We start from the raw sequence: 26,159 nt of genomic DNA on the forward strand, positions 1-26,159 counted from the left end.
AAGATAGAATAATGAAGCTACAAAACACAGCACAGCCTATCCTTGAATGTAAACCTAGAACATTCAGCGATGCTGCGAGGCTTCATATTTGAAAATACTCGTCTCATTTTAACACACAGAGTCCACAGAATTTGTTGGGAGTTTTCCAAACTCAGTTATCAGAGTAGTGTTTTTAGCAGCTTTAGTATTTGACATCTTGGACATTTTGACTAACCGATTGCTAACTGAATTGCCGTAGGATTGCTAGTGTAACAGACTTTTCTGTGGTGTAGCGTGCTGACAATATTTTATGTATGCTTTTACGTATTGAATGCTTATTTTTCCCTTTGGGGATTCCATAATTAAGGGAAAAGTGTGCTTCTCTATACATGTAATCATCTTTCTGTACTCTTTGCTGCGCCTCAAAAGAACAAGCCAGTAAAGTATTATGCTCCTGATAGTTTGTCTATGTACAGTTTCTTTCTTTATAAACTCAGCAAACTCTAAAGACGCTCAGTTACACTATGACCGCCTCATAGTGCAAATTAACCAGTAAACGTGAGGCGCTTAGATGCTACGCAAATAAAAAATTTTGAATTTTACAGCAACCTGCATATTACACTGGAAAAGACTCATTTCACGGTTCGTGACACAATTTTCATGGTCTTGAATTAGGTAGGGCCTTAATTATCATCCTAACTCTGTCACCCTCATCTGAACCACCTGCTAGCTCTGTCTTTTAAATTGACACCCACCCAGAAGCAGGGTTAATCATGTAATTTTTCTTTTTATGTAAAGGCGTTTAGCAGATGCTTTTATCCAAAGTGTTTCAATTTGTGACTAAATAGAAAGCCAGGGCTTGAAGATTAAGGGCCTTGTTTAGGGCCCAGTGGCAACCTGGCAGGGGTGGGGCTAGAAACAGTAACCTTCTGATTACTAGCTCAGTACCTTAACAGCTGTGCTATATCTTTTGTACTCCTAACTGCCAATGGCTGTAGCATTGTTGAGATTCAAACAAAAATTTTCAGGGAAAGGTCCAGTGCTTGGGCAATGTGGTTATTCTGAAGCCATGAAAACTCTCATTTTAATGTATTTTAATACATGGACTGGAAAATCAGCCCAGAAACAATGTAGTAGTGCTTACTATTTTATTTATTTGAACAATAAAGCATAAAGGACTGAAATGACTGTCTATCCCAAATAATTACCTGGCTCTCAGAGTAGAATTGGTTGAGGGCTCTGACTCGAGCCAGGGTGAGCTGTCGGTGTCTATCCTCATCTGATGTTCCCTCTTCAGGTTCTGAAACCGCAGGATTTCGAAGCAACCTAAACAAAATTATGAAACTTAATCAACATTTATTACAAGCACTTCTTTTGACCCAAATGAGTTTTTATATGCATGTAGGGCGGTGCGGTACAGCAGACAGTACAGTGTCCCACAGTAACGTGAGTTCTAGGTACCTGGGTTCATCTGTGAGAAATTTCAAATTTTTTCCCAAGGTGTACATGGGCTTACTTTTCCCTTCAAAAAAGCTGTATAAAACAGAAACCTTCCCCATGGTGTGAATGAGTGAGTGTGAGTGTGTGATGCCTCCTCTTCCAGGGAGTATTTTTACTATGCACATTGTTTTAGGACCCACTATGTCCTTGAGCAGAAAGTTACTTAGTTCGTTAGTTATAGTTTATGCCACCTTAGCACATATATGGCTACACTGATGGCATATACACTGTCTGGCCAAAAAAAAGGTCACACACTCTAATATTTGGTTGGACCGCCTTTAGCTTTGATTGCGGCACGCATTCGCTGTGGCATCGTTTCCACAAGCTTCTGCAATGTCACAACATTTATTTCTGTCCAGGGTTGCATTAATATTTCCCCAAGATCTTGTATTGATGATGGGAGATTTGGACCACTGCGCAAAGTCCTCTCCAGCACATCCCAAAGTTTCTCAATGGGGTTCAGGTCTGGACTCTGTGGTGGCCAATCCATGTGTGAAAATGATGTCTCATGCTCCCTGAACCACTCTTTCACATTTTGAGCCCGATGAATCCTGGCATGCTTGGAATATGCCCGTGCCATCAGGGAAGAAAAAATCCATTGATGGAATAACCTGGTCGTTCAGTATATTCAGGTAGTCAGCTGACCTCATTCTTTGGGCACATAACATTGCTGAACCTAGACCTGACCAACTGCAGCGTTTAAGTGATCGCCGATCACGATCATTCAAGATTTTTTTCCGACCACATTCCTTCCTCGAAGATGATGTTTCCCCACTGTCCTTCCACTTTTTAATAATGCGTTGGACAGTTCTTAACCCGATTTTAGTAGTTTCAGCAATTTCCTTAGATGTTTTCTCTGCTTGATGCATGCCAATAATTTGACCCTTCTGAAACAGATTAACATGTCTTCCACGACCACAGGATGTGTCTTTCGACATGGTTGTTTAACAAATGAGAAGCTACTCACTGCATAGGGTTAAATAACTTGTTGCCAGCTGAAACAATCACCCATGCAGTAATTATCCAATGGGAGGCTCTTACCTATTTACTTTTTTTGGCCAGGCAGTGTACTTAACAATATACTTGGCATATACTAAGAAATGTGTCACATGATCGGCAGTCTGGTGCGTTTTCTTATGATAAAACAAGTTTGTGTGTCATGTTTGAATAGCCGATACGGCATCTTGTGGATAGATTGGTCTAGTCGGTTGAGAGAATAATAAAGCTCTCCTGTTTATGTACAGTGAGGTTTTGTGTCGTTTGTTGTGTGTATTTTTGTCCCACTGCTCAGCTACATGTTCTTAACGTATTGTTTTATTGAAAAGTGAGGATTTGAGAGAGTGGTTTTCTTTCCTGCAGGCTTTTTTGCAAGTCGATCCGCCTTTTCACTTCCTGGGAAACCACAGTGGCTTGGTATCCAGCAGAAAATTAGTAGGTATTTTCTTGTTTAGCTGTTTGTCTATTGAGAAAAGTTCCGAGATAATGAGTGGTCAATTTTAAGGGATCCCATGGCTACATATAAACAGCTCATGATATCATTAATTTTGTTATTGAATAAGGTTAATGATAAAATGCTGCCTTGTGGCACTCCTAGCTCTTGTGTATGTAGGTCCAAGTAGGTGTTGTTTACCCTGACCTTGAACTTTCTGTCTGTCAGGAACTTTCATTAGGAAGTGGTCTGGTCACTACCACATAGGTCATACAGTACTCTCCAGATGATGTCAGGGAAGATTTCTGTGGAACTTGTTGTGAGGTTTATGGCAAGTATGTACTGTATCCTGGGTGTAGGTAGGTACTGTTCCCGTCACTTAGTAGGCATAGATCTCTTGTAGTAATGAGGTTTTCTATAGTTTTAATTTTCAGTCTTTGTTGTCACTGCCCCAGAGTGTGTTATGACCAGTAAAGTCCCTCATGATGATGTATGGAGGGGTTAATTGGTTTACTATGTCATTTGGGTGCAGAGCCACAGAAATCATATCTAGGAGGAAATACATTTCATAACGTTGCAATAATGGCATCTTATAACAGTTCCATGCTTAAACTCACTAAGCTCTTCAGACAACAATTGTTTGTAAAGGCAGACTGCATGGCTAGCTGTGTAACATCTGTATGTACAATCCTGACTGACTGATAGCACAGCAGGGGATTTGAACTATGGATCCCAGCAGTTGTGGGCTGGCATAATATACCACTGCATCACTGAGCACCAAAACAAAAAATAAAAACAAGGAATTAAGCAGCCCTCCTACAAAATAATATAGCATTATAGAACTTGGTTTTAACAACACCAAATTAAAAATATAAGTTAGTGTTTTAGAACAGCATTTCTTTATTTAAAAATTAAATTGATAATTTTTAGTAATTCAGTTATAAAATATAAAATCAAAAATGTTGCAGAAATAATTGAAATCCCATTACATGAATGTACTTTATATGTGTATACAAACATTTAACTGTATGTGTAAAATTATCGACCAGCACAACTGTAAAAACTCTCTGGCCGTATGATTGCACAGTTGCACTTACTTGGTATAGAGAAATTCCCCTGCTATGGTAGCAAGTGGTCGATAAGTAGAGTACACAAACTGATATATGTGCTTGTAGTCATCTTGGCTAAGTACATCTTCACATGACCTGTCATAATAAAGACATACAATAAAATGAAATTAAATAAATGGTTTCACTGTATAAAGAACAGCCATTTCAAAAAATGTGACTGTCAAGTTTCACATGTTGGAGGTAAGTATGGCTTCAGGGGCTGGTTGAATGACTAAGAAAAGAGAAACCTACAGGGCAACAGCCATCAGCAGCCTCATGGCCTGCACTGCTACCTCATGATCCTTATCCAAAGTCATGGAGATCATTCTTTCCTGTACATAGAACAGGAAAACAAAGTGTCAAAAACATCAGCGTGACAACTACTGTGCATATCTCCCCACAAATTGTGAGTGAAAGAGTGTGTTACTAGCAAACAACCAACCAACATCCAGCATTATCTACACTCTGTATTTACCTTTTCTAAAAGCAACCAAATCTAAAAAGTTGTAATTTAGTCTAACTAAAGATCCATATCAATACAGTGGTACCTTGTAACTCGACGTCCCCTTAACTCGAAATCTTTGAAACTCAGCACCCCTCGTCGAGAAAATTGTACCCTTAAACTCGACGTTTTCCTGAAACTTGACGTGTGTGCGACCCCCGCTTTGCTCAGTGCTTGGCTGGAGTGGTGCAGTAAGACGTCATCAAAGTATGAATATGAGACGAATCTGCATTTGTGTGGAATAACTGTTAGATTCACTCTGAAAGCATCCACATGTATCTGTGTTTAGCTGGATTTTTCTCCTCTTTCACTTCTAAACTTGTGTTATAGCTTGTGGTTCTGAGAAATGGTAAAAATTTGCTTTTCAGAGAAAATGCTTATCATTAAGAAAAAGCTTAATGTGACTTAATGTATTAAAGAAACGACGATAGAAACACTAAACCTCTCTTAATTATTACTGCTCATAAGCTCTCTCCATTAATGAAATTCTTCACACTCTATAGGAAATAACGGCACAGCACACATTTTGCCACTTCTCATGTGAATTCACGTTTACTGAACTCACTAAGGAACACGGTGTTCCAAAATCAAGCATCTCCACGATTAAGAAGCATAAGGAAACAATAAAGAAGTAAAGGCGATATGCAAGTTTTATTGGGTTTTTTTATTGATTTTTAACTGTTTTTTATTTTATTTCAGTGTTTTTATATTATATTTGTGTTATTTTCAGTTTATAAGTGTCAAAAACAACCTCATTATTTTACATTAGCCTAAAATATGTGCAGTTCCACGGGACCATGGAAAGCATTAACAGGTTTTCCATACATCCTTAAGGGGAAAAAAACTTAAAAACTCAATGGCTTTTAAACTTAATGCCACTCCCAGAACCAATTGATGCTGAGTTTCAAGGTACCACTGTATGTTGTCCTATTAATGACACATAAGGTAATGGGTGAGAGGGGAGCGCAGAATGCCACAATGGAAATAAGCATTCACTAGAAATGTAGTGCTGTGAAAATGTATTTACCACTCACCTGATTTCTTCTATTGTTTGCTAATTTGTCATTTAAATATTTTATATCTTTCGATAATTTTAATATAACACAAGATATAAACAACACAAGTAAACACAAAATGCAGCTTTTAAATGATCATTTCATTTACTAAAGATAAAACAAAACCTAATAACTGGCTGTTTCAGCCTTCACAGTAACAGCTGCAATCTTTTACGTCACTGTGGAGAAATTCTGGCCCACTCTTCTAAAAGTTATAATCAGGCTACATTAGTGGGTTTTCAAGCATGAACTGCCTGTTAAGAGTCTTTCCACAAGGGACAATTCCTCCACTTCAAAACCTTAACTTTGTTTCTGTTAAACCCTTCAGAGGTGGATTTGCTTTTGTGTTTTAGATAATTGTCCTGCTGCTGCATAACCCAACTGCACTTGAGCTTTAGGTCACTAACTGACCGGCGGACATTCTCCTTCAGGATTTTCTGATAAAGAGCAGATAAAGACATGGTTCAATCAATTACGGTATGTCCAGGCTCTGCGCCTTGCATGAATGCCATTTTTTCCAGTACGTTTCTTATTGTGTAATCAAGTACACTGGCCTTTATGTTTGTCTGGGTTCTAGTATGAACTCCTGGATGAAACATCAATGCATTTTTAGTGATATTTTGGTAGGCCAGCCACTCCTGAAAAGGCTGTTCCAAGTTTTCTCCAGTTGTGGAAAATGGCTCTCACTGTCTCAAAGTCCTAGCAATGGCTTTATAACCCTTTTCAGACTGGTAGATTTCAGTGACTTTGTTTCTCATCTGTATTTAAATCTCTTTAGAATGTAGTAGCATGTGCTGCTTTTTGAGATCTTCCAGACTGCTTGACATTGTTACTGATGTTTACATTGAGTTAGTATCTAATGAGACAATTACATCAAAATCATATAGGGCCAGGTAGAGATGAGCAGCATTTTTCCTTTCCTTTCAATAAATGACATCACTATTTTAAAAAGCTATTTGTGTTTACCTGTGTTATCTGTGTCCATCTAGTATTAAAAGTAATTTAATCTGAAACATGAAGAAATTGGAAAGGAGGTAAATATTTTTTTTCATAACAGATTCTGCAGCATCAATGGATGGAAGTCACACAGTACTTACAGTACTTTGGAAACCACTGGCCTAGACTAATCCATATCTAATGTACACTGAATATTTAAAGCAAATGAAGTTTTTTCTTTGTGAAAAAGTGATTTAATAAAGCCAAAGTATAAAAGCAGACTGTACCTTAAATCGACTGGTAAAAAGGTCCATTGTCAGGCTAGGATTAACATCCTGATAGAGTCCCTGCAGACCCAGCACGCATTTTAAACGTACTTCAGGTTGCTGTAAAAACAACATATGTAGTTGTAAACTGTCTGAACAATTCCAAAAAGCATATAAACTTGCCAGTAATAAAAGTTTTGTATGTTTAATATATTTTTATTGCACTTTACATATGAAGACATAAAAAGAGTTTTTTCACATAGTTTTGTTTATGACAAATTAAAAGAAATACAGTACATTATAAGTAGAGGGGTAATTAGACACTACAAATAAAAAACATTACTATTCTCTGACAAGATGAATTACATTCATTGGGGTGGTTTCCCAGACAGGGTTTAACTTAAGCCAGGAGTAGGCCTTAGTCTGGAATAGTTAATCATGGCTTTAAAAAGGACTTTCTGAAACACAGATTAACTACTGATTACTAACACCTGGACTATGGAGTCCCAAACTAGCTTAATTTAAAACCACCTGTGCTAGTCTGAATTAAGTGGAGCAAAGCTGCCTACAAAATATGGAATGGATCCAGAAATGCTTAAAATTGATTGAACTGGAGAAGCAAATATAAGTATGACCATGGCTGCAGAGAAGAGACTGCGATCAAAAAACTTCAGAAAAAGTTGGGACAGTATGGAAAATGCAAATAAAATAAAAACACAGTTTGAGTTTCTTACAGTTTGAACCCAAGTTTAAACCCAAGTTCATGTTTTGTCTGCTCAACTTCATTTTTTGTCTGCTCAACTTCATTTTATTTCTTAATATACCTCCATTCCTGCATTTCAGGTCTGCAACACATTCCAAAAAAGTTGGGATGGGGCAATTTAGGGCTAGTATTTTGTTTGTTTATTAGGATTTTAACGTCATGTTTTACACTTTGGTTACATGACAAGAATGGTAGTTACTCATCACACAAGGTTCATTAATTCACAAAGTTATATCAAACACAGTCATGGACAATTTTGTATCTCCAGTTCACCTCACTTGCATGTCTTTGGACTGTGGGAGGAAACCGGAGCACCCGGAAAGAACCCACGCAGACACGGGGAGAACATGCAAACTCCACACAGAAAGGACCCGGACCACCCCACCAGGGGATCGAACCCAGGACCTTCTTGCTGTGAGGCAACAGTGCTACCCACTTAGCCACCGTGCCACCCTTTAGGGCTAGTAATAAGGTGAAAAAACTAAATAATTATGTGATTCCAAACAGTTGATGTAAACAGATGATTGCAGCATCCACGAAAGGAAAGTCTTTGATGAGCAAAGTTTGTCAACAAATTTGTGAGAAAATGATTGAAATGTTTAAAAACAATGAACCTCAAAGAAAGATTGGAAGGGATTTGCATATTTCTCCCTCTACAGTGCATAATATCAAACAATGTAAGGAATTGGGAGGAATTTCAGTGCATAAAGGCCAAGGGTGCAAGCTTAAGCTGAACGCCCGTGATCTTCTATCCCTCAGACACCACTGCATCAAGAACCACCACTCAACAATAGCTGATATAACCACATGGGTGAGGGATTAGTTTATCAAACCTTTATCAAGCTCTACAATACAGAGTTACTGCACAAATGATACTTAGAACTTTACTATGCAAAAAAGAAGCCTTATGTTAACCATGTCCAGAAGCGACGTTGACTTCTCTGGGTTCGGAGGCAGCTAGGATGAACCATCACACAGTGAAAACGTGTATTGTGGTCAGATGAATCAGCATTCCAGCTCTTTTTTTTTTTTGAAAAAATTGACTTTGTGTGCTCCGGACCAAAGAGGAAAAGGATCCAGACTGTTATCAGCAACAAGTCCAAAAGCCAGAGCCTGTCATGGTATGGGGGTGTGTCAGTACCAGGATCTGTCATGGTATGGGGGTGTGTCAGTACCAGGGTCTGTCATGGTATGGGGCTGTGTCAGTGCCAGGGTCTGTCATGGTATGGGGGTGGGTCAGTGCCCTTGGCAAAGGTCATTTACACTTCTGTGATGCAGCAATAATGCAGAAAAGTACATTGAGATCTTAGAGCAATATGTGCTGGATGTTTATTAATAAATGAAATGAAGTTGAGCAGATAAAACATGAAATATCTCACGTTCATCCTGTCTGCAATCAAATAAAACCAAAGTAAATGTAAGAAACTCTGTGTTTTTATTATTTGCATTTTCCATACTGTCCCAACTTTTTCTGATTTGGGGTTGTACATTCTAAAACGATCTCAAAAACTAATGCCATCAAAATTATGTAACGGGTCACTTTTGTCAGCAGTAACATGTCTAGCTGGTGGTACTCGCTGATCTTCATTGACATAGTGCAAGTAATCCATTTGTTTTCTTTGACAAACAACATTAATCTGAAGTTAAACCTGCCCCCTGTGAGGTTTAAATTAAGCCTCAATTTATTCCTGCAATAGCTCTAATCTTCCTTCAAGAAATCAAATTAGATAATTCAGAATTAGGCTTAATCTAGGCCTATTTTAAGCCATGACTAAGAAAGCAGATTTCTTTTAATCTAGTTTAAAAGGCCGTTTTAGTCTAGGACTAGGCTTAATCTCTGTTCGGGAAACCACCCCTTAATGTCTAGCTTTATTTTAGTTCTATCTGAACATTGGTCTGATTTGTATAAACGCTTGTGTAAAAATTTTCAACATGTGCTGCTGTGCTTCTTTTTTTAGCAGATAAGTTTTGCATGTGTTCTTTGTGTAACTGTTGTTCCTGCTGTTGTTCCATTTTGTAAGCTTTCCACTTTCAGACTATACACCAATGGTACTGACAGACTGTCTGCTACAACTGTGTAGCTTATACAATGAATGCAATTTGTACAAAAAATATTTTATGGTTTTCATTTGCAGCTTTGTCATTTATAACAATGTATTTTAATATAACATTTAAATATATACAGCTGCTATTTAAACATTTTTGCTTCTGCTTACAAATCCCTTTAATTTCATTTTCATGTTTTTCCCCTGCTTTATCACGGTCAGGGTTTTGGCGGGTCCGCTTTCCCCTGAATCACTGCGTGCAATGCAGTAACACATCCTTAACAGGACGTCAATCCATGGCAGGGCCTCGGCCATCATCAGCCATTCATGTTTGTATGTAGGTGTCTGTCCGGCCGATAGCACTGCTAGGGATTCTATCCCTAAATCCCAGAAGTAATGTGCTAGTGTAATTGACCCATGTCTGGATGCACTGAAACTTTATTAAATTAAGAAACCAACCAAGCACTTCTGTACTATATATATATACAGTGTATCACAAAAGTGAGTACACCCCTCACATTTCTGCAAATATTTCATTATATCTTTTCATGGGACAACACTATAGACATGAAACTTGGATATAACTTAGAGTAGTCAGTGTACAACTTGTATAGCAGTGTAGATTTACTGTCTTCTGAAAATAACTCAACACACAGCCATTAATGTCTAAATAGCTGGCAACATAAGTGAGTACACCCCACAGTGAACATGTCCAAATTGTGCCCAAATGTGTCGTTGTCCCTCCCTGGTGTCATGTGTCAAGGTCCCAGGTGTAAATGGGGAGCAGGGCTGTTAAATTTGGTGTTTTGGGTACAATTCTCTCATACTGGCCACTGGATATTCAACATGGCACCTCATGGCAAAGAACTCTCTGAGGATGTGAGAAATAGAATTGTTGCTCTCCACAAAGATGGCCTGGGCTATAAGAAGATTGCTAACACCCTGAAACTGAGCTACAGCATGGTGGCCAAGGTAATACAGCGGTTTTCCAGGACAGGTTCCACTCGGAACAGGCTTCGCCAGGGTCGACCAAAGAAGTTGAGTCCACGTGTTCGGCGTCATATCCAGAGGTTGGCTTTAAAAAATAGACACGAGTGCTGCCAGCATTGCTGCAGAGGTTGAAGACGTGGGAGGTCAGCCTGTCAGTGCTCAGACCATACGCCGCACACTGCATCAACTCGGTCTGCATGGTCGTCATCCCAGAAGGAAGCTGACGCACAAGAAAGCCCGCAAACAGTTTGCTGAAGACAAGCAGTCCAAGAACATGGATTACTGGAATGCCCTGTGGTCTGACGAGACCAAGATAAACTTGTTTGGCTCAGATGGTGTCCAGCATGTGTGGCGGCACCCTGGTGAGAAGTACCAAGACAACTGTATCTTGCCTACAGTCAAGCATGGTGGTGGTAGCATCATGGTCTTGGGCTGCATGAGTGTTGCTGGCACTGGGGAGCTGCAGTTCATTGAGGGAAACATGAATTCCAACATGTACTGTGACATTCTGAAACAGAGCATGATCCCCTCCCTTCGAAAACTGGAAGCTGAAGGTAAAGGTGATGGACTAAACCCAATTGAGCACCTGTGGCGCATCCTCAAGTGGAAGGTGGAGGAGTTCAAAGTGTCTAACATCCACCAGCTCCGTGATGTCATCATGGAGGAGTGGAAGAGGATTCCAGTAGCAACCTGTGCAGCTCTGGTGAATTCCATGCCCAGGAGGGTTAAGGCAGTGCTGGATAATAATGGTGGTCACACAAAATATTGACACTTTGGGCACAATTTGGACATGTTCACTGTGGGGTGTACTCACTTATGTTGCCAGCCATTTAGACATTAATTGCTGTGTGTTGAGTTATTTTCAGAAGACAGTAAATCTACACTGCTATACAAGTTGTACACTGACTACTCTAAGTTATATCCAAGTTTTATTTCTGTAGTGTTGTTCCATGAAAAGATATAATAAAGTATTTGCAGAAATGTGAGGGGTACTCACTTTTGTGATACATTGTATATATAACAATCCTTATGTCTTTGTCTTTTTGCCTTATTTTTGCCTTCTTTAAATTAATTTTGTATCTTGTATGTATATTATTTTATATAGCTGTTTGTAAAAATATATATTTTTTAATTATGTTAAGTACTTGATTCCTCCAATTTTTTTAATTATTTGCTTCAAATCTAGTTACATCCAATTTTTGTCCCACTGAAATCAGCAATCAATTGTACAGCAGCAATGAATTTCTGACCTTTTCCCTCCCATACAGGCAGAGACAATCTAGCACAGCTGAGATTCAAACTACAGTGGGCTAGTGCATTATACATTTCTTACTTCTAGACAGCATTCTACTGTATATATATTAAGCATTATACAACAGGTAGTTCCGACCTTACAATCTGATTGGTTGAGAAGCGTTCTAACTGTGCTGATATTCGTGATAACAGCACGGCCTTTTCACACCACAACTGTATTACTCCGCTGACGCGTTGCCAGTAACGACAAGCTTCATGCACACAAACGCGCACGCAGGCGACACAGACTTTATTCCCGATCTTGTTTTAAATCCGTTATCTGATATACAATCTAGCGCACTGTGTAGGTAACATAAATCCGCGATCTGATACACAATCTAGTGCACTATGTAGGGAACATAAATTCGCGATCTGATACACAATCTAGTGTACTATGTAGGGAACATAAATCCGCGATCTGATACACAATCTAGTGCACTATGTAGGGAACATAAATCCGCGATCTGATACACAATCTAGTGCACTATGTAGGGAACATTAATGTGTTTGTGACGCGAACAGTTATCTTAATAGCCCAGTTAGCAGCTCCTAAGAGTTCTGTTATCATCCATAATCCTTTGGTGTGTGTGTGAGAGCTTTTTTATTTCTTTTTTTCCCCTTCGGAGGTTCTTGCCTTTTTCTTCTTGTTGTTCTTACCTCCCTAAAATGAGTTTTTGCAACTTGGGATGTCTGCTTTGTAGTGTTAAACTTTATATTCGTTGTGGAACTACTTTTTGGCGGAAGGTATTGTCAATATTAAAGCATATTTAATATGAAATTCAGGGCTTCTTTGATTTATTTTCTTCCTTTATTTTGTAAAAACTGTTGTATAAAAGCAATAGAACACTTGAGGTCGTGTGTTATCGCGAATAACATCACGGCTGTGATGACCTACGGCGACCGAATCACAGCCGTGATGTTATTCGCGATAACACACTCCCTCTCGTGTTCTATTGCTTAATTTTATTATAGAGACACACCTTGTCATACATCATCCATCCCACATATTTCAGGTAGGTGTCATTCAGAAACACTGGACTGTAGAGCTTCATCCATACAGTCAGCTCCTCTATACAGATCGCCCTGATCTCAGGTATCACATCTCTGCCAAAGCAGAACAAACAGAAGACTTTTATTTGGGGTACGCAAGTTTATTTTTGGGGTTGAAACACATTAGATTACTTAGATTTAGAATACCTGTATCTTTTGAGAAAAACTCCCTTAAATATTGCATCCATCATGTCTTCTATTTCAAGCTTCCTGTCCTGTAACTAAAACATCAAAAAGTTTCAAAAGTTGTTGACCAATGTTTCAAAATGCACCACTATATACTGCTGTATTTCTTAAAGGGACAATCCATTATTAACAAGAATCAATGATTAGCTATAAAGAAACAAGGATTGTAGTCAATGCTTTACCTCAGTAATCTTCCTCTGGATCTTCTCCAGTCGTAGCAAAGCTCGCTTGCTGGACGCCTTGGCTAGCTCTACCTGATGGAGTCTCTGGCTGTTCTCCACACTAACACTTAGACTAAGTGCCACATTCACCAAAGCACTGAGTAACTTTACAGCTGCAGGTCCAAATAAAGACAGACAATCAGCTACAGGAGCTAACAAGCATTTCACCAATTGTTGGTTTCATAAAACAGCAAGAGAATCAGCGTTTAGAGTTAGTTACCTGCCAATGTACAGGTGTGTCTAAATGCACGCATATGTGATGCTGAGAGCTCGGTCAGCAGAGAGATGAGTGTATTCAGGAGGTAGTTATCAAAGATCACACTATACTGACACTGAGTGATGAGCACTGAGACAAATTCACAGAAGTTTGAGCGGAATCTTTTCCAGTATGGACCAGACATAACCAGGGGGTACTCGCCACTGTCCTGAGGAGAAAATAGATAAAGATTAGGGTCATTATAAATGTTTATATGTGATGTTACATGTTTACATTTTGCTCACCGCAACAGTGTCTGTTGTACCTGGTTTAAATAAGCATTTTGCCACAGTACTGTCATAACTATGCTGTAATTAAAACCAATAGCAATGTTCATTAGCAAGCCTGATTAGAAACTAGTTAGTATGCTATATATAATCGTTAAACGACTTCATTACTTATTTTATTTTTTCCTATTTTATTCATTTTCTCCCATTTTCTTCTGCTGCTGGGGGATCCCTGATTGCAGTCGAGGTGGGTATATTGCTGCTCATGCCTCCTCCGACCTGCGCACAGCCCTTAGCGGAATCCTTTTTCCCCCAGGCACTCTGCACAGGCACCTCTCTATCTGCCAATCAGGGTCCTTACTCAGCGTTTACAGACCCCACCCAGATAGTCTGGTCAACCCGCACTAGCAGATCTGTGTCTTCTGCAGGCACTGCCAATTATGCCTGCAAATGGCAGAGATGGGGACGCACGTAAGTCGCACACACAGCGTTTTTAAATTACTCGGACTCGACTTATGACTCACAAAAAAATTACTCGGAACAAAATCAGAACAGAATTGGGCAATAACAACTTCAAGTGTGGTCGGTCGTCCAGTTATGTTTTGTTATTCGCAGTTATCACTAATTTTGCCATCTTGGTAGTAATTCGTCATCTAGAAATTAGAGTCCACTATCTCCCAGTTCTTTACATGTAAAAGTTCATCATAGAAACTGCACTGTATTCAAAAGTGTCTAAACAGTATTCCACTTACAATGTCCATGGGCCATGTGACTGTCAATATCCATGGGAATGCCAGAAACTTTTTATACTGCAAACCTGAGCTCTGTAAATCGTAATACAGAACAGTTACATCTCAATATAAAAGAAATATGTATGTTATTTACCATCAGACAGCCCTTCCAGACAGATCAATTCCTAAACATTTTACATTTTTCCCATCACAAGACTGCCACCAATCCAAGAGATTAAGAGATGGCACAGGCTTTCTCTGAGACAGATAAAGCCTTTATTAAACAAATTTGGGAGAACAGCCACTTAAATAAAGCTCTTTAGTCTTTAACAATCAAAAAAGGCTGCTAGCTTCTGGTAGGACTATTGATAATTGACTAATTGACTAATGATAATGCTTTGAAACTGAGATCATACCTCGTCCAGGTCCTCCACCATTTTGCTCATAACATCAGAATCTTCTTTGCTCTGAAACATCTCAGCAGTTACTACACCTAGAAGCATAAAACTATAAGTCAAACTGTACATTTTATTAGTGTATTAATATAAACTCAAAATTACTGACCTTTACATCCTGAACACTGAATAAAGAAGCTGATAAGGTCAAGCAAAGATGGTTCTCTGTCCATGATATACGCTTCAATCCAGTCATCCACTACAACCTTCAGAGAGATTTAGCACAATGAATGTCTCCAAACAAGTCAACAGAAACTATATGTGACCGACAATAGTTTCACACTAGAATAGCAAAATGTCATTTTTGCTCTGAAACAAGTCACTATTGTGTACCTGCATGGCACTCCTGCCCATGGTGACCACTTCAAACAAGGTGACAGCTTCAATATCTTTACTTTTAATCTGCCCATTCTCTGCTCTGCCCAGTGGACCATGGCCAGTCCTGGACTGCTTCTGCTTAGCATTCTCTGAGCCATTTCTGGCTTTCCTCTTTCCTCTCTAAGCATTTAAACAACCCAGGGGTAAGTAAATCAGCATCATTAAGACAACAAAATCTGTTGTGTAAATTATTTGAAGAACAATAAAAGAAAAAACATATAACAAAAGCTAATAACTTATATTATATTTCACTGAGGTCACTACAATATACAGTCCCATTTTAAATAAACTGTTTTTTGTAATCCTATTTGTTTTAATAAAGTAATTTTCGTAAAATAAAAAATAAAAAATTTGAGATGTTCCAGTACCATTTTGTCAAAATTAATAAGGATGGATACAGATACTTATCCAGTATCTATCTAAGCTGTCTTTACATGTGTCTGTTGCCAAGGTTTGCAAAATGTTGCAGGTGTTGATATTGGTAGGCTTTATGCCAATATCTGTGTTGCCCTGTCTCATTACCATCTCACACATTAATGGCCTAAAATAAACCAGTGGGTCCATTTATTACAAGTACATTTATTACTGATACACTATTAAAAGTAAACTTGGTCTTAATATCCAGTACATCCATATGTATAAACACTGGATATAACAACTGTGGTGTTAAGATAAACTGACAACCCATGTTAGAATTCTTACTTTAGATAAATTTCCCAGTGGATCTCATATCTTTAGATGCCTTGAATAACTTTCTTTAATAAATGAATAAAATTGTACATTAGTTCAAGTGATAAAATTATTGGGTTCTTCTTAGTTATTTTATTAAGCATAATCTGATCACATTTCAAGTCAATTTGATGCAAATGTTATTAAAAGATGCACAAATTACAATTTTTACAACAATGTTAGCAACATTCTTATACAACAAAGGCATGGAAATTACCTGTAAATAATTCATGTCTTACCGTACTTTTCTGTCTGTTTTTGTTCCCCACACCATTGGCATTATTCATAGAAGTACAGGAAGAGACATCTACAGTGGAGTTCTCTCTTAAGAAAACATTTACCATAGTGTCATTCAGTAAAGCATCTTGCTTACAAAATGTTAAATATGCATACAAAATGTTAAATACATTAGTTAATCCCTGGGGGAAAAGGTATTTGAAAAGTATATTAAATTAAATAAAACCTAATTTTAACTAAAAGTATACTTAACTGTAATGTATTTATTAAAAGTATACTTTTCATATTTTTTTTCACTAGGGATCACTTACAACCCAGGGGGAAAAGGTATGTCAATTCTGGTTCTAATAACTTCTCCAAATGCCAAGTGTTTCAATTAATAAAACAGACGAGGGAGGTTGTAAAGCTGACCAGCCTCTGATCATGTGAATCACGTTTTAATGAAATTTTAAGTAACTTGCACAGTTTAGACAATCTCTTTTAGGGATGTCCCTGCTTGTTGCAGCAACACAGTACCAAGCCATATTCTGTGTTACAAAAGTAAGAGATTGAAGGTGCTAGCCTGCAGTCTAGGCCTGTTTTCTATTAAAAAAATTTGAATTTTACATTATGAGTTATAATTCATGTGTTTCAGTCACAACAATTGCTAACAGGTGTAATGAATCAACAGTATTGTATATACAGTGGGGGAAATAAGTATTTGATCCCCTGCTGATTTTGTAAGTTTACCCCCTTACAAAGACTTGAACAGTCTATAATTTTTATGGAAGGTTTATTTTAACAGAGAGAGACAGAATATCAACAAAAAATCCAGAAAAAAAACATTAAATAAAAGTTATAAATTAATTTGCATTTAATTAAGGGAAATAAGTATTTGATCCCCTACCAACCAGCAAGAATTCTGACCCCCACAGACCGGTTATGTGCCCATGAGGCACACAAATTAGTCCTGTTCCTGTATAAAAGACTCCTGTCACAGAATCAGTTTCTTCCGTTCAAATCTCTCGACCACCATGGGCAAGACCAAAGAGCTATCAAAGGACGTCAGGGACAAGATTGTAGACCTGCACAAGGCTGTAATGGGCTACAAGACCATCAGCAAGAAGCTTGGTGAGAAAGAGACCACTGTTGGTGCGATAATTCGAAAATGGAAGAAATACAAGATCACAGTCAATCACCCTCGCTCTGGAGCTCCATGCAAGATCTCACCTGGTGGGGTAAGAATGATTCTGAGAAAGGTGAGGTCAGTCCAGAATTACAGGGGAGGAGCTTGTCAATGATCTCAAGGGAGCTGGGAGCAGAGAAATGCTGGATATGACCCCAAGAACACCATCCCCACCGGGCATTTCTTTGCCTCCAAACACGGCGAGTGGAGTTGATGCCAAAGAGCTCAATTTTGGTCTCATCTGACCATATCACATTCTCCCAAGCTTTCTCTGAATCATTCAGGTGTTCATTGGCAAACTTCAGACGGGCCTGTACATGAGCCTTCTTGAGCAAAGGGACTTTGCGGGCACTGCAGGATCTCAATCCATTACGGCGAAGTGTGTTACTAATGGTTTTCTTGGTGACTGTGCTCCCAGCTCCCTTGAGATCATTGACAAGCTCCTCCCGTGTAATTCTGGAATGACCTCACCTTTCTCAGAATCATTCTTACCCCACCAGGTGAGATCTTGCATGGAGCTCCAGAGTGAGGGTGATTGACTGTGTTCTTGTATTTCTTCCATTTTCGAATTATCCATTTTCGAATTATCGCACCAACAGTGGTCTCTTTCTCACCAAGCTTCTTGCTGATGGTCTTGTAGCCCATTCCAGCCTTGTGCAGGTCTACAATCTTGTCCCTGACGTCCTTTGATAGCTCTTTGGTCTTGTGCATGGTGGTCAAGAGATTTGAACGGAAGAAACTGATTCTGTGACAGGAGTCTTTTATACAGGGACAGGACTAATTTGTGTGCCTCATGGGCACATAACCGGTCTGTGGGGGTCAGAATTCTTGCTGGTTGGTAGGGGATCAAATACTTATTTCCCTTAATTAAATACAAATTAATTTATAACTTTTATTTAATGTTTTTTTTCTGGATTTTTTGTTGATATTCTGTCTCTCTCTGTTAAAATAAACCTTCCATAAAAATTATAGACTGTTCAAGTCTTTGTAAGGGGGTAAACTTACAAAATCAGCAGGGGATCAAATACTTATTTCCCCCACTGTATATATATACAGTGTATCACAAAAGTGAGTACACCCCTCACATTTCTGCAAATATTTCATTATATCTTTTCATTTGACAACACTATAGAAATAAAACTTGGATATAACTTAGAGTAGTCAGTGTACAACTTGTATAGCAGTGTAGATTTACTGTCTTCTGAAAATAACTCAACACACAGCCATTAATGTCTAAATGGCTGGCAACATAAGTGAGTACACCCCACAGTGAACATGTCCAAATTGTGCCCAAAGTGTCAATATTTTGTGTGACCACCATTATTATCCAGCACTGCCTTAACCCTCCTGGGCATGGAATTCACCAGAGCTGCACAGGTTGCTACTGGAATCCTCTTCCACTCCTCCATGATGACATCACGGAGCTGGTGGATGTTGGACACCTTGAACTCCTCCACCTTCCACTTGAGGATGCGCCACAGGTGCTCAATTGGGTTTAGTCCATCACCTTTACCTTCAGCTTCCTCAGCAAGGCAGTTGTCATCTTGGAGGTTGTGTTTGCGGTCGTTATCCTGTTGGAAAACTGCCATGAGGCCCAGTTTTCGAAGGGAGGGGATCATGCTCTGTTTCAGAATGTCACAGTACATGTTGGAATTCATGTTTCCCTCAATGAACTGCAGCTCCCCAGTGCCAGCAACACTCATGCAGCATAAGACCATGATGCTACCACCACCATGCTTAACTGTAGGCAAGATACAGTTGTCTTGGTACTTCTCACCAGGGCGCCGCCACACATGCTGGACACCATCTGAGCCAAACAAGTTTATCTTGGTCTCGTCAGACCACAGGGCATTCCAGTAATCCATGTTCCTGGACTGCTTGTCTTCAGCAAACTGTTTGCGGGCTTTCTTGTGCGTCAGCTTCCTTCTGGGATGACGACCATGCAGACCGAGTTGATGCAGTGTGCGGCGTATGGTCTGAGCACTGACAGGCTGACCTCCCACGTCTTCAACCTCTGCAGCAATGCTGGCAGCACTCATGTGTCTATTTTTTAAAGCCAACCTCTGGATATGACGCCGAACACGTGGACTCAACTTCTTTGGTCGACCCTGGCGAAGCCTGTTCCGAGTGGAACCTGTCCTGGAAAACCGCTGTATTACCTTGGCCACCATGCTGTAGCTCAGTTTCAGGGTGTTAGCAATCTTCTTATAGCCCAGGCCATCTTTGTGGAGAGCAACAATTCTATTTCTCACATCCTCAGAGAGTTCTTTGCCATGAGGTGCCATGTTGAATATCCAGTGGCCAGTATGAGAGAATTGTACCCAAAACACCAAATTTAACAGCCCTGCTCCCCATTTACACCTGGGACCTTGACACATGACACCAGGGAGGGACAACGACACATTTGGGCACAATTTGGACATGTTCACTGTGGGGTGTACTCACTTATGTTGCCAGCTATTTAGACATTAATGGCTGTGTGTTGAGTTATTTTCAGAAGACAGTAAATCTACACTGCTATACAAGCTGTACACTGACTACTCTAAGTTATATCCAAGTTTCATGTCTATAGTGTTGTCCCATGAAAAGATATAATGAAATATTTGCAGAAATGTGAGGGGTGTACTCACTTTTGTGATACACTGTATATACATAGGATGTGAGAAATAGAATTGTTGCTCTCCACAAAGATGGCCTGGGCTATAAGAAGATTGCTAACACCCTGAAACTGAGCTACAGCATGGTGGCCAAGGTCATACAGCGGTTTTCCAGGACAGGTTCCACTCGGAACAGGCTTCGCCAGGGTCGACCAAAGAAGTTGAGTCCACGTGTTCGGCGTCATATCCAGAGGTTGGCTTTAAAAAATAGACACATGAGTGCTGCCAGCATTGCTGCAGAGGTTGAAGACGTGGGAGGTCAGCCTGTCAGTGCTCAGACCATACGCCGCACACTGCATCAACTCGGTCTGCATGGTCGTCATCCCAGAAGGAAGCTGACGCACAAGAAAGCCCGCAAACAGTTTGCTGAAGACAAGCAGTCCAAGAACATGGATTACTGGAATGCCCTGTGGTCTGACGAGACCAAGATAAACTTGTTTGGCTCAGATGGTGTCCAGCATGTGCGGCGGCGCCCTGGTGAGAAGTACCAAGACAACTGTATCTTGCCTACTACAGTCAAGCATGGTGGTGGTAGCATCATGGTCTTGGGCTGCATGAGTGTTGCTGGCACTGGGGAGCTGCAGTTCATTGAGGGAAACATGAATTCCAACATGTACTGTGACATTCTGAAACAGAGCATGATCCCCTCCCTTCGAAAACTGGGCCTCATGGCAGTTTTCCAACAGGATAACGACCCCAAACACAACCTCCAAGATGACAACTGCCTTGCTGAGGAAGCTGAAGGTAAAGGTGATGGACTAAACCCAATTGAGCACCTGTGGCGCATCCTCAAGTGGAAGGTGGAGGAGTTCAAGGTGTCTAACATCCACCAGCTCCGTGATGTCATCATGGAGGAGTGGAAGAGGATTCCAGTAGCAACCTGTGCAGCTCTGGTGAATTCCATGCCCAGGAGGGTTAAGGCAGTGCTGGATAATAATGGTGGTCACACAAAATATTGACACTTTGGGCACAATTTGGACATGTTCACTGTGGGGTGTACTCACTTATGTTGCCAGCTATTTAGACATTAATGGCTGTGTGTTGAGTTATTTTCAGAAGACAGTAAATCTACACTGCTATACAAGTTGTACACTGACTACTCGAAGTTATATCCAAGTTTCATGTCTATAGTGTTGTCCCATGAAAAGATATAATAAAATATTTGCAGAAATGTGAGGGGTGTACTCACTTTTGTGATACACTGTGTATATATATATATATATATATATATATATATATATATATATATATATATATATACGTATATCAAAGCATGGACTATAAAGACAGAGCCCTGAAGAGCCTTGTAAATAAATATATATATATAAATGTATAAAAGCATTTATTATTGTAGAGTAAATGTTGGGGTCAGTGTCTTACTTTTGCACTGTTCTGGAGAGTACGGTTGGTTCTGCTATCATCTCTTCTTAGATCATCTTTTTAGTTTTCACATTTTTAAATTACTGTACAAAAAAAAAAAAATATGTAATCTGAAGGACTCTTTAACAAAATACAGCTTTAAATGTAAGGGTGAGGGGATGTGCGGTGTGAACAAAATAATAAAACAATGTATTTTCCAGCAATTTATTCCAGTCAGGGCCGCAGTGTGTCCAGTTTTACCCAGAATCATTGCATGCAATGCAGTAGCACACACTGGACATAATGGCAATCCATCACGAGGCCTCAGTCACCCCTTACCTAAAGCCACTAATGTCTGTATGAAGAGGCTCATCCGACCAATAGCACCGCTGGGATCCCAATGGTAGTTGGCTAGCATAATTTAAGTTTCCATCTAGATTATCTAACCCTAACCCTAGGGCCTTGTTCAAGAGCCCAACAGTGAATGCATTGCAGAGCCTTATTCAAATTAAAAAATTACCATAAAATGAACCTGGTTCAGCAAAACTACTTTACATTTGTTGGCCGATATATGGGCATGCAAAACTATTATTGCATCTAATGACATGATGCTCCTTATAGCAATATGGATTCCCCAACATAATAAACAGACATTGTGGGTTGAAAATATCCTTTGGCCTCCACCAGTTCTGATGTTATCCAAAATAAAGAGCTTATTTAGAAAATCACCTAATTAGACCATATTACTTACTTTAACATTGATATAGTGTTCCTGGCTTCGCACTCCTTTACCAAATTATGGATCTCTGTATAACTTTATCTTGGAAACAGAAGATTGCCAAATATACACCCTGCCATAATTTACAATTTTGTAAGTTTGACGTACAGTAATTTGTTAAAACTGAATTAAAGTAATTCTCATTTAAATTGTGGTGTTTGTGTTGGTGCTACTGCATTTTTGGGTTACTTTAGCAACGATCTTGTTATCCACACAGGGGTAAGTGTGGCTGCAAATGCAGTTCCAATTGATTAAATAAGTGAAATCATGTGTGTACTTGGTTTCTTTAAAAACCTGCATCTGCCATCCGGCTGGGCTGGATGCCTACATGAACAACGATTGGCTGTTGTTCATACAGGATGGAAGCCGGACAGGGAACTCCTCATAATTGTTGCAATTACTAGTGGTGTGCGATACTGCATAATTTGGTATCGATTCGATACAAAGTAAATACAGGGCCAGTATTGCCGATACTGATACCAATACTGATACTTTTTACTTGGAAAGCAGCTTATTTATTTTCCTGTAGGGAAGAGCAGGGTGGCATGATTTATGAGGTGAATGTATCATCAGTATGCTTTGACGACTAAATAGTTTTGTGTTAATTAGTTAATCATGTGCATGTGAAAACCCACTACAGTTTTAGGCAAATAAAAAGGTAATTTTATTAATTAATTTTATTAAACTTTAATGAAGTCTGGGGGTTTTGATCAGAAACAATTATATAATAAGAAAACATAATTCCTACTCTTATTGCACTTTCTGGCTTTTTTGTAAAATAAAGTACACAAAAATATTAAAGAACGTTAATTTTTTTTTTTTGTTCATAAACAATAATATAATAAAACTAAATTTATTCCTTTCACAGCACTTCTTCTCTGGCTTAAAACTAAGTACAGTACAACATTATAACTGAGGAACAAATGTTTTAAAACTTAATTTAATTATAATTTTTTTTTATTCCCTGACGTAAAATATCCACCTTTTCTCTCTGCCGTTCACTTACTGCTATATGTATTTTCACTCAGCGTCGCTTAGTCACGTGACGGCACGACAATAAAACACAACGGAGCAGGGAGGCGCAAAGTGTGCATGTAAGATGTGAAAGAGCGGTGTTTGTACCCACACGTCTACTTTTTGATAAAACGGGAGGAACGTACTGAATGTAGTGGAGAAAAAAACTAAAACTAAAGTATCGATCCGATACCAATACCAGCGTTGGTATCGATACTATCGATATTTGGATCGATCCACCCACCACTAGCAATTACAACCTCTGCTGACTGATTGCTGGTGCCTAAACAGAGTCGAGAAATAATGCGTTGATCAGTGTGGCTCTCCATACACAAAGCTGATCTGCATATTAACTCACCTTGTGCAGGTGAGAGGAAGCATAATGCAATTGGGTAATTGGATACGCTAAAAGTCAGGAGAAAAAGGAGAGAAAATGCATTAAAAAAAAACCTGCAGTCAAACCAGCTGTTTCTAGGTACTGGACAGCCCTGCTATAAAACATCCATCCATTAATGTCAGTGAGCTTCGTAGTTCGTTGCTCTTTGCTGATGCAGTTTGACATTCGCTACTATGGCCTTTTAAAAGTTTTTACAACTAATTAACCTGTCATTTATTATTTGGCCCCTTTGGAACGATGTTGCCTTATGATGTTTGAAAATCACACATATCAAGGAGCACTTTATTATCTGCTTGGTGTTTGGAACTGTGCTTCAATCACAAAGTCAAAATGCTTGTTGATGTGCAGTTTCTGTTATTTTGTCCACTCTCTGAATGTTGAATGTAGGTGTAATTTGGTAACACTGCGACTACATAAATTTGGAAACAAATGATGCCTACTGTGTTGATATGTGTAATAAAATGTAATGCGGGAGGTTACACTTGCCGAAATGAACAATTTGGACATAATCCGTTTAGTTTCCGTTTCTAGTAGACACATTGTTTTATGATGAAACAGACCAGGCGTTCTCATTGGTGACACATGTGTCTGTAAAGTCAACACCAGCATCTGATTAGACACTGTAGTTGTCACTCGATTTTCCGTTTCCTTGTGTTTCTTTCGCGTTTAATACAAAACAAAAAAGCACGAACACCCATCTACCTCCACTATGTACCCAGATCTCTAAGACATTTAAAGAGCATTAATAAGAGAACAGTAATGAACGGACATGTACATGTAGTTATCTGCAGTACAGTACGGATTACAGTAAAATGTGCTAGTGCTACACATGCCCAACACAGACAGATCAGTGTTCTAAATGAGACTGATGGATTTACTGCACATTCACACCACAATGCAACACAGAGACACACTTACCAGCAGTATACGACAACGAGGATCAAGTACTGAAAATAAATATTATAAAACAGCAAGAAAATAGTGGCTGCAGTGCGCCATCATGCGGTCTTTACCCTGAACAATGCGTGGGAAGTACGTCACCCCGTGGCGGCATTACGTACCTACACCCCACCCTAAGCCAAATAAATCATGTTGAGGTTCAACATGGCAGAAACTCACAACAAAGAGTTAACCTCCTGTTATGTTACGGGTCAAATTGATCCGTATTAAGGTTTCAAAATCTCAAAAATATAGTTAAAAGTTTTTTTTCGGAATGAAACTTCTTCTGCTTGGCTTAATAAGTGAAATCAACATATAAAATGAAAACGGTTAATTTCACATATTTGCAACCCTCCCTGCATGTTTATGTTACATCGATGCTGTTCGGGTCAATTTGACCCGGCAATCAAAATGTAGCCTAAAAGGGGTCAGAAGTGTCAATAGGCTTGTTCGACTTAACCCGGCGCTGCGCAGACCGATCGCCGCCTGGCTCGGTACGGTGCATGCCGGTTAGTTTTTTTTGTCCGACTTGCGTCGGCGCCACCTGCGCGTCACGATGACAGACTGGTTATAATCTCGCGAGAGCGGGGTGGCTTCAGGCGGCGGAACCGGTCCCTGCAGTTGCTCTCCACGGGCTGCGCTGCCTGAGAGACGGCTTGATGACGACAGAGCTTAATCCTCATTGGCTAGAAGCTCCGCTGAATCCTCTGGCGGTTGTTTCGTTTCATTCTAAAATGTGAATCTCAGTTTATTTGTCTTAAAGACCCGATATGTGCGAAATACTATCATGCTTTCTAGTAGCATGACCGTTTATTTTCGTACAAATTGCAACATATGTCATAATTATCATTCCATATCATGAAAAGACTCAAGTAGGCTACCTGATATTTCTTTAATGTAACAGATCTTTTTATCTTGATGTTTTTCTAGAACTTCTGATGGTTCTTGTCTTCTAATTTTATTAATATAAAGCAATCTGAATTGCTGTAATATTTTATATCTTAACTGTTTTATTACCACTATTACTATTACACTTTGATTTATTTTTCATTCTTCTCTGTAAACTTTGTAAACATTTTAAAAATGCTACATGAATAAAAATGTGTGGATGAGTATGGTGTCATGTTTCTTTACAAGAACCAAGGTCAGAAGGTAAGCTGTTCTGGAAGAACAAAACAATCTTGTTCAGATGATGATTGTGTTAAGAGATTCATCTTCAATAAACCACAGCCACTATTCATCATCAATGCCTAAATAACTGATGTGTCCATGCTCGAAGAAGCACAAACTTCTACACAATTGTACAATGTACTTATTAACCACATTATTCATTAGTGACTCATACTGGGCACATCGGTGAGCATACTGAAGTATACTGTTTAACAATGCATCTATAAAATACAGTGGTGTGCGAACATTTGGGCACCCCGGTCACAATTACTGTTACTGTGAACAGTTAAGCAAGTTGAACATAAAATGATCTCCAACAGGCATAAAGTTAAAGATGACACAA

At 39.2% G+C, this 26,159-nt stretch overlaps 1 protein-coding gene across 2 annotated transcripts in view; it reads right to left on the bottom strand.

Annotated features, from left to right (window-relative positions):
- The window catches only part of si:ch211-269e2.1 (cohesin subunit SA-2), a 51,889-nt gene extending 30,303 nt beyond the window's left edge, over nucleotides 1–21,586 (bottom strand). For both annotated transcript variants that reach the window (XM_063006179.1, XM_063006178.1), the window contains exons 1-14: nucleotides 21,540–21,586; nucleotides 16,340–16,424; nucleotides 15,327–15,491; nucleotides 15,103–15,199; nucleotides 14,955–15,031; nucleotides 14,560–14,631; nucleotides 13,545–13,749; nucleotides 13,286–13,437; nucleotides 13,065–13,138; nucleotides 12,848–12,971; nucleotides 6,798–6,896; nucleotides 4,270–4,349; nucleotides 4,006–4,113; nucleotides 1,188–1,305 (exon numbers count right to left, since the gene is read on the bottom strand). In XM_063006179.1, the coding sequence (XP_062862249.1) occupies nucleotides 1,188–1,305; nucleotides 4,006–4,113; nucleotides 4,270–4,349; nucleotides 6,798–6,896; nucleotides 12,848–12,971; nucleotides 13,065–13,138; nucleotides 13,286–13,437; nucleotides 13,545–13,749; nucleotides 14,560–14,631; nucleotides 14,955–15,031; nucleotides 15,103–15,199; nucleotides 15,327–15,491; nucleotides 16,340–16,424; nucleotides 21,540–21,580 (1,497 nt within the window). In that variant the 5' untranslated portion in view covers nucleotides 21,581–21,586. The remainder of the gene's footprint in view (nucleotides 1–1,187; nucleotides 1,306–4,005; nucleotides 4,114–4,269; nucleotides 4,350–6,797; nucleotides 6,897–12,847; nucleotides 12,972–13,064; nucleotides 13,139–13,285; nucleotides 13,438–13,544; nucleotides 13,750–14,559; nucleotides 14,632–14,954; nucleotides 15,032–15,102; nucleotides 15,200–15,326; nucleotides 15,492–16,339; nucleotides 16,425–21,539) is intronic.
- Between the last annotated feature and the right edge of the window lie 4,573 nt (nucleotides 21,587–26,159).

This window comes from Trichomycterus rosablanca, chromosome 12 (assembly GCF_030014385.1).
Source record: "Trichomycterus rosablanca isolate fTriRos1 chromosome 12, fTriRos1.hap1, whole genome shotgun sequence".
Lineage (NCBI taxonomy): Eukaryota > Metazoa > Chordata > Actinopteri > Siluriformes > Trichomycteridae > Trichomycterus > Trichomycterus rosablanca.